Source organism: Balaenoptera ricei, chromosome X (genome assembly GCF_028023285.1).
Source record: "Balaenoptera ricei isolate mBalRic1 chromosome X, mBalRic1.hap2, whole genome shotgun sequence".
Taxonomy (NCBI): Eukaryota; Metazoa; Chordata; class Mammalia; order Artiodactyla; family Balaenopteridae; genus Balaenoptera; species Balaenoptera ricei.
This window is the reverse complement of record NC_082660.1, coordinates 87,260,733-87,270,315: the sequence shown is the minus strand read 5'-3', so window position 1 is coordinate 87,270,315 and position 9,583 is coordinate 87,260,733. Positions and strand designations below refer to the sequence as shown.

General features: G+C 40.6%; 1 protein-coding gene across 1 annotated transcript; it reads left to right on the top strand.

The window, feature by feature from the left end:
• The first annotated feature begins 1,030 nt into the window (after positions 1–1,030).
• LOC132356844 (spermidine synthase-like) lies at positions 1,031–1,915 on the top strand. The gene is given in 1 exon segment (XM_059909958.1): positions 1,031–1,915. A coding segment is annotated over 1 exon segment (885 nt).
• Positions 1,916–9,583: the final 7,668 nt, after the last annotated feature.

Sequence of the window (9,583 nt, the reverse complement as noted above, 5' to 3'; positions counted from 1 at the left end):
TCTGTTATTGTGATGGCAAGATAAATGTAATGTGCGTGCAAGTGTCATGAGGTAGTCAGCAAAACCCAAGCTACTTTCATTGGTGAGATGAAGGGGGAAATGGAATTATGGTACCATGATGCCAGAAACTATCAATCATGAGATTCTTTAAGGTGACAATTTCAAAAGAAATTCGTATCTTTTTTGTCAAAACAGCAACCACAATAACAAGATTACTAGAGGACACAGAATTTTGTCTTTGTGGAGAAGGTGGTAGCACCAGGTAGGAAACAATGTTATATAGTAAGAGAGGAAATCATCAGTGACTTCAAGTTTAATGAGAAAGGTACATTCCAGCAGAAAGCAGATAAGAGGCTTTGATTTTCTTGACAGTAGCGCTATCCAGTACTTTTATTTGGTCTTCAGGTGATCAAACCTACTGGTTTGCCGGAGACTTTCCCAGTTTTAACACTGAGAGTCCCAAATCCTGGCAAAGTCCTCCATCCAGGTCAAAATGGGCCTGGGTCTATTTGGTCTTCATGACATTGGCTATGAGTTTGTCAAGCTATGCAATGGGGAACGGAAGTTCACAAGGCTTTCCACCTTCAGAGTGAAAACTAATTTTATTCTAGGACACGCGTATTTTCTGGTAATGAAATATCATTTTTATAATTTTGTATTAAATGTGTTTGCTTGGTAAGTGGGCACAGCACATCTTGTGCTCTCTAGTGGATGTTCCCAGAAGTGCTGGGAGGGGATTATGCCATACAGAAGTGACACAGTGATCTGGAGACATGGGGTAGAATGTTAATGATAAGAAATGGCTAGGAGATAAAGAGATACCAAAGGCCTCTGCAAAGAGGTTTCGGGTTTCGCCCCTGCCGGCAGGCTCCGCCCCGCCGCCGGCGGTAGGGCGCGGGCGGGGTTAGGGCGAGGCGCGGGCGCTGGGTGGGGCTGGTTCCGTTGTGCTGCGGCTCCGCGCTGCCTGCAGTCCCGGGCCGGAATCCCGCTCCCCGGGCCTCGAGTCCGCCCGCCCGCCAGCCTGCCAGCCATGGAGCCCGGCCCCGACGGCCCCGCCGCCATCTGGTTCCGCTAGACGTGCAGCCCATGGCCCGGCCAGGCCCTGTCGCTGCAGGCGGAGCAGCTGCTACACCATCAGCGCTCGCGGTACCAGGATATCCTTGTCTTCCGCAGTAAGAGCTACGGCAACGTGCTGGTGTTGGATGGCGTCGTCCAGTGCACAGAGAGGGACGAGTTCTCCTACCAGGAGATGATCGCCAACTTGCCCCTCTGTAGCCACCCCAATCCACGCAAGGTGCTGATCGTCGGGGGCGGGGATGGGGGTGTCCTGCGGCAGATGGTGAAGCATTCCTCCGTGGAGTCCGTGGTCCAGTGCGAGATCGACGAGGATGTCGTTCAAGTCTCCAAGAAGTTCCTGCCGGGCATGGCCGTTGGCTACTCGAGCTCAAAGCTCATCCTACGTGTGGATAATGGTTTTGAGTTCATGAAACAGAACCAGGATGCTTTCGATGTCATTATCACTGACTCCTCAGACCCCCTGGGCCCTGCTGAGAGTCTCTTCAAGGATTCCTGTTACCGGCTCATGAAGACGGCCCTGAAGGAGGGTGGCATCCTCTGCTGCCAGGGCGAGTGTCAGTGGCTGCACCTGGACCTCATCAAGGTGATGCGGCAGTTCTGCAAATCACTCTTCCCGGTGGTGGGCTACGCTTACTGCACCATCCCCACCTACCCCAGCTGCCAAACTGGCTTCATACTGTGCAGCAAAAATCCAAGCACCAACTTCCTGGAGCCCGTGCAGCAGCTGACGCAGAAGCAGGTGGAACAGATGCAGCTGAAATACTACAACTCTGATGTACATCGGGCACCCTTTGTCCTGCCCGAGTTTGCCCGCAAAGCCCTGAATGATGTGTGCTGAGCCCAGGTGCCGCCCAGGACCTCCGGCCAGCGAGCCTCCAGGGTGGCTGGACGCCGCCAGCCCTGGATGAGACTCCCGCAGACTCGCTTCCCAACCCAGTGTTATAGGCCCCAGAATGCTGCCCGGCCTGCCCTGTTAGGACTTTCTCTCTGTGTGGCGTTCAGCTTGAAAGTTTATACCAGGTGCGTACAGCACCATCTCCACCTCTGTCGCCCCTCACTCACCAAACACGTGTATCTAGAACAACAACGAGAACAAATATTCTGCCAATATTAGGAACTCAATGCAAGACATTTGTGTACTGTTTAGTTTTGAGTATGCAAGAGCCTATTTTGGGGGAAATGCAGTTTCTCCTCCAAGCCACTAGTAGCTGAGAACTTCATAGTAGAGTTTATGTCTTGGAGGAGGAGAGAGTATTTTGATGAGCTACAAATTGGCTATTCACTAAGAAGCTAAAGCATAAATTAGTGTTAAAGTGGTGGGTCATAGGGTAGTATATCTGAACCCAGAAGTTGAAATTCGGGCAGAAATAGTCTCTCTCTCACTATTCCCTTCCTTCACTTTAAGTGAATCTCTTGCCTGCTATAAAAAGAAAGGCAGGGCTCAAGAAACAGAAAGGAGAAACAGAAGAAAACCACAAAAATGAAACAGGCAAGAGTTTTCCTGAATGCTCTTCATTCACTCAAAATTAGTAGGGTAAAATTCAAGCCCACCGAATGATAATTAAGGCCCCATTTGCCTAGATTCCAAATATCTGAAGCCTATTTGAGTAGGCCTGTGTTATCTAGCACCCTTAAGAGCTATGGGATGGAGGTGGAAATAATCCTCTTTGATAAAGATAAAAGATCTTGAGAAGGATTTTCCAGAGAAGAGGCCCATTCTAGATCTTAATTCTGCCTTGGGCTCCAGAAAGCTAAATGTAGAATGTTGTGGTAACATACTTGGTCATGTACAGCTATGTTATATAAACACCCTCAATTAAATTCTGACTCACTTTTTGTTTTCTCCCAAACTTGTATAATAATGCCAAATGCATAAACATTTATGCCTGGATTCTCTTGAGTGTCTTGTTGGCTTTACTTATGGCAAATGTTTTTTTAAAAGGAGGTGGAAGGTAACAGTGATGGGGCTTGGAAATATGTGCTACCTAGGAACAGGCTCTCTGACCCTAGCTAGGATTGAAAGTTGGTGTGCCTCCCAACACCTACTAGGTGATCTGCCAAATCTGACCCTGAAATTCTTTCACAATCCAACTACAAGTGTTCTGGTATACAATTTGCCCACTGCCTCATTGGATCTTGCCTTTCTTTATGGAAACTATGCGAAGATCTATATTTCTTGCTTGAGATGTAGGTATAACCTTATACAGGCTTAGACATTGATGTAACAGCAGAGATTATGAGCTATAACCATTTTGCCCACTAAGTACTGGAAATCTTCCTTGGAATGTGGAAGAGGAAGACTCCTTGATTCATTCATCAAGTAAGTATTTAAAACATGACTGATGCATGCTATTGGGTTTACAACTCCAAAATGCATCTTACAATGTTTTTTGGTAATTAGAGATGTTATAAGAAAACACCTTTTTTTAAAGTTATAATGTTAAAACAATTATAAAGCCAGAAACCAACACTCACTCAAAATTCAGTTAGTTAAACTTTGTCAATAAAGGCAATTCTATTTTATAATATGGTATTAAAAAGAATGAAAATAGAAATTATATGTAAATGACATGGATTGTGGGGTTGTGTTTAGATTTTCTTCCTTATGTGTTTAGGACAGGTAAACAGTTTCATAAGTTTTCTATTTTGTAAAAATAGCTGAAACTAAATTGTAAGCTTCAGAATTGCCCTGGTTTTGCTTGACTGTAAAAGGACATGTAATAAGGGTTTGTATGTAGAAGTCATAAACCAAGTGATTAAAACATACGATTAGCAAGACAAAGTCATCTAGTTCATGTTCCTATTGATCAACAATGTTTATTAATTCTCCACTGCATGCTAAACTTTATTGGACATTCCTTTTGAAAAAATCTTCAGTCAGAAAATGGATGAAAATGTTTAAATTCACCTATGGATGCTAGATCATTGTAAGTTTGAAAAAAACAAAACACTGTACTATCAGTTCACTAAATGAAATTTGTGCTACCTTTGGTCAGACAATTAGTAGAGAAGAAAATAAATGAGAACTCGGATTTGGGACACTCTAGCCATTCCTGTGACCTGATTAATCTCTTATGCAGCACTCATTTAAATAATTTGCACACACTAATTTTAGATCTCTAAATTGCTCATACTTTGTGTGTAGAAACTGATTATGATTATCATATCCGTGAAGTGACACAGGACTAAGAAACTTCAACTCAGATCTCAAAATTAGTAGGCATGAATTAATTTGAAATCTGCTTATCTCAAAGTAGCTCCAGTGGTCCCAGTGTATGTGAATTTATAATATTGTATGATTAACGAAAGGAGCCACTGGTGACCACATCAGGGATTGAAATAACTGAAAAGGGCAAAAATAAATCTATTCTGTTTTATTGTAGAAGTCTGGGGGTACCATTGGAGGCAGAGATTATTGAACTGACCATTCTAGAATATAAAGAAGAGTTTTGTGCACAAACCACTGAGTCAGCAGTGGTTCAGTGGTTTCTTAAACAGAAAACAAAACCAAGAAATATGTATTTAGATGACCAGAATCCAAAATCGTGTTGAATTATAGTTAGAAATTTTAAGAAAACCAGATACCCAATATTACTATCCTAAAATTGTATTTTATATTTTGCTCTGTGAAATCTGAGCTTTGTGAAACGTTTCTTAAACGAAGTACTGTCTTAGTCTGCTTGGGCTGCTATAACAAAAGACCAGACTGAGTAGCTTATAAACAACAGAAATTTTTCTTACAGTTCTGGAGGCTGGAAGGCAGAGATCAGGGTGCCATCATGGTGGGGTGAGGGCCCTCTTCTGTAGATTTCATGTATCCTTGCTTGGTGGAAGGGGCATAGGGTCTCTCTGGGGCCTCTTTTATAAGAACACATCTCATTCATGAGGGCTCTGCACTCATGACCTAAGCACCTTCCAAAGGCCTCACCTACTAATACCGTCACCATAGGAGTTAGTTAGGATTTCAACAAATGAATTCTGGGGGGACATGAACATTCAGACCATAGCAGTTGCCCTTCCAGTCTTCCCAAGAGTTGGTACCTTCTGAAAGTGGGGAAACAGATGCACCATGATGACAAACAATGACAAAATTTGTGCCTTAGTTTACTGTTTCCACAGTGTACTGGTGAATCTGGACCTTTAGTTAATATGAGGACGTCACAGTCCCAACTGGGTGGAGTAATTCATGTCTAGTGATGAAACAGGCCTCCTGAACACTGCATTTTCACTTTTTGAAGGGAGGTCTTTAGACACTAAAGCCAACTTGGAAAAAAATACTTTCTCAGTCGATTTCACCACAGAAATGATTGTAATGCTAGTGCATAAACAGACAAGGTGGAGTAAAGAATTAGGGCATTTAAATAGCCAGCCTGGGCAAAAAACAAGTTTATTGGCAGAGGTGGGATGGGGTGGTACTTTTTTTTCACAGTGAAAAGGAATTATTCAGATTAGATGCTTCTACTGTTCAACTCTTAACTTCGTATTGCATTCAATGTATTGACTCTTAGTCCTTTAAATCTGTGTCTCTTAGGAAAGACGACAAAAGTTTGTGCTGGCAGGTAACCTGATTGTTATGGACCAAATGTTGGTGTCCCCCCCAAATTTGTATGTTGAAGCCCTAAACTCCAATATGGTGGTATTTGAAGATGGGGCTTTGGGGAGGTAATTAGGATTAGATGAGGTCATGAGGGTGGGACTCTCATGATGGGATTAGTGCCCTTATAAGAAGAGATACCAGAGAGCTTGCTCTCTCTCTTTTCCTGTGCACACACAATGAAGAGGTCACGTGACCTCACAGAGAGATGGTGGCCATCTGCAAGCCAGAGAAGAGGCCTCAGAATGAAACCTACCTTGCCAGCACATTGCTCTTGGAGATTCTAGCTTCCAGAACTGTGAGAAATAAATTTCTGTTGTTTAAGCCACTGAGACAATGGTATTTTGTTATAGCAGCCTGAGCTGACTATGATGGTTCTAAATACCTGTTTTTTTCAATGATGGTATAAAGGCTTTCACTGCTTTTGGTGGGTTCCTCCTCTTGAAATGATACTGCCTTATAGTTAGAGAATAACTATCCTTGTATGGGTTCCAAACAATTAAAAGTACCTTATCATAAATTTTGCTTCATAAGAAACAGCTTTATAGTTTGGTGCAAGTGCATTTGAGATATCTGCATTCCAACAGGAGGTGCTTCCTCTCAGCCTGTATTTTCCTTCTAATTGAAGTGGCAATTAAGTAGTTCATTAATGGTCATGCCATAATCATAGACTTATATAAGGGATCATAAAGGTCAGATTGTCCAGCCCTTTCATTTTACTTCTCCAAGGAAGTAAGGATGAATGAAAGAATAACTATAGTTTTATTACCAAATGACATTTAAAAAAATGGTGATGCAAGTGGACCTTTAAAAAATAAAGGAAACATAGGAAGACAAAAAGTGTATAGAGAATACTAGATAGATTTAGGTTTTATATTTATCTTCTTAAAGAGAAATTGAATTCAACTTTGGACCCATCTACAATTGGAGCTTCAGAAAACATGTTTGGCCTCATCTTATCTTTGAAATGAAAGCTGCTGTCTTCACTCTTGAACCAACTGAGGGTACAAGGATGCATTAGAAAATTTGATAATTGGTGGAGCTGGGTTTTGTGGGTTTTTTTTTTTTTGGTAGAGTCTTTTTATTTCTTTAGAATAGGAAGGAGGTATATTTTGCAAAACTCATAAGAACTATGAGGTTGTTTTCCTCCTTTACTGAACAGAAGCCACCTGCCACAAATACACACTTTGGGAATTATTTTGATATGAGTTATGGGAAATAGAAAGCAAAATCTTGTACAGTAGAGGACATAACTTTACAGTAAATCTACAGTTGTCTTATAGCTGTTCATTAAGTGTTTTGAGTCTCTTTTTAATTCAAGGATATCTTTAGGATCTAGTTTCCAAAAACAGTCTCAAATTACCATCAAAATGTAACTGGGCTACCCTATGTTTTCCCTGTCAAGGAACTGACATTCTGTGAACCCTATTTAATTTTCCAGCTATCTTAATAGAATGTGTTGAGTAAGAATTAAGGATTATTATTATTATTATCACCACCGTCATCATCATCATCATTAATTGTGTTAAAAGGAAACCTTGGGAGGCATAAGTGACCTGCTGGCAAGGATTACCCACTCTGGAATGTGCAGTGGATCAGTTTTGCTCTCAGCAGAAGGCAGCATTATAATCAATAGAAATTGCCCATATGGGGTTTAAAAGACACTGTGATACATGAAAGAATGCTCAACATCATTAATCATTAGAGAAACGCAAATCAAAACTACAATGAGATATCACCTCACACCAGTCAGAATGGCCATCATCAAAAAATCTACAAACAATAAATGCTGGAGAGGGTGTGGAGAAAAGGGAACCCTCTTGCACTGTTGGTGGGAATGTAAATTGATACAGCCACTATGGAGAACAGTATGGAGGTTCCTTAAAAAACTAAAAATAGAACTACCATACGACCCAGCAATCCCACTACTGGGCATATACCCTGAGAAAACCATAATTCAAAAAGACTCATGTACCACAATGTTCATTGCAGCTCTATTTACAATAGCCAGGACATGGAAGCAACCTAAGTGTCCATCGACAGATGAATGGATAAAGAAGAAGTGGCACATATATACAATGGAATATTACTCAGCCATAAAAAGGAACGAAATTGAGTTATTTGTAGTGAGGTGGATGGACCCAGAGTCTGTCATACAGAGTGAAGTAAGTCAGAAAGAGAAAAACAAATACCATACGCTAACACATATATATGGAATCTAAAAAAAAAAAAAAAGGTCATGAAGAACCTAGGTGCAACACGGGAATAAAGACACAGACCTACTAGAGAATGGACTTGAGGACACAGGGAGGGGAACGGTAAGCTGGGACAAAGTGAGAGAGTGGCGTGAACATATATACACTACCAAATGTAAAACCGATAGCAAGTGGGAAGCAGCCGCATAGCACAGGGAGATCAGCTCGGTGCTTTTTGACCACCTAGAGGGGTGGGATAGGGAGGGTGGGAGGGAGGGAGACACAAGAGGGATGAGATATGTATATGTATAGCTGATTTACTTTGTTATAAAGCAGAAACTAACACACCATTGAAAAGCAATTATACTCCAATAAGGATGTTAAAAAAAAAAAAACATTAAAAAAATAAAAAATAAAATAAAACCCAAACAGGTTAAACTCAAGAAAAAAAAAAAAAAAAAAGACACTGTGACAATTAAGTTCACCAGAAAGACACGGAAAGTTTTGGAGCTTATTGTAAACCACGACTCTGTGAACCTTCTGCAGATTTCATTGACTGCAGTGTCTAAATTGGAAGATATAGCAATTTTTTTCCCCCATGCTCAGCAAAAACTTTTAACTGGCTTTTGTGTGTGTGTGGGGTATAAAACATTCACTGAGTGTTTCTCATATTCTACTGAGTCAATATTAAACTGTACTTTTCTACTTTTGCTAATAGCCATCATCATAAAAACGTTTGTCTTTTTAAACATTTTCCCATATGTTCATGGTTCAGTTAAACATTCTCTGCCCTCTAGGAAATTATAGCTTAAAATAGTATCAATATTTCACCACTTTATGTCTCAACAAACCTTTTTGATTGAAGTTCCCCAAAGGCCTTGACTTGACCTTTACATAAATAAATGTGGACAATGGATATAGGGGTTTGCAAAATACAAAAAAGTACTATTTTTAAAAATCCCATAAAGACCTTGTTTGTTGCTGTCATTTGAGAACAGGGCAACACGTCGATTTAGCGTATTTAATAACTTTTCACACAAAGAGGTTAGAAAGACTTGAACATCAAGGGAATAACCCAGAATAAATACTAAATCAGTGTTTCTCAAATGTTGATGATATCAGTCTTCCTACTAAATACTTCGGGTGATTCTGATGCACACAGTTCACTTACTATATACTGTGCTTTGAATTATACCACTGTAACTTCCACATTCTTGGTCTGTCAGCAATGCCTTTCCGTATTAGAATTCAGAAATTTCGAGAACCAAATGGATTAGATGTACAGCCTTCAGATCTTTAAATGCATTATTTCACACAGTTCTAAGGAAGTTTTGAGTTTGATGGATTTCAATGTTCTTAATAATATCATTTACTTTGTAACATACAGGTGTAATCCATTCTTCCACAAAATCTGTCCGAGGGAGTGTTTGTGTGTATCTCTTCTCTCTCCAAATGACCTTGACATCAGTTTGTTAAAGTGGCTTATGCCATTCCTGACTTATTACAGTTCATTGGGCTTCATATTTTCTGATCAGCCACGATTTCAATGTATTTGCTTTAAAGACGTTTTTGTAAGTTACATATAAAAAGGCACTTTTCTACCATTCAGAGAAAGACATATGTAAATGAGACAGTATTTGTAGCATGACAGTCAAAGATACCTCAAGGATTTGGGTATTGGATTGTGTATTTAGTTGCCAGCTATAGATTATAGAAG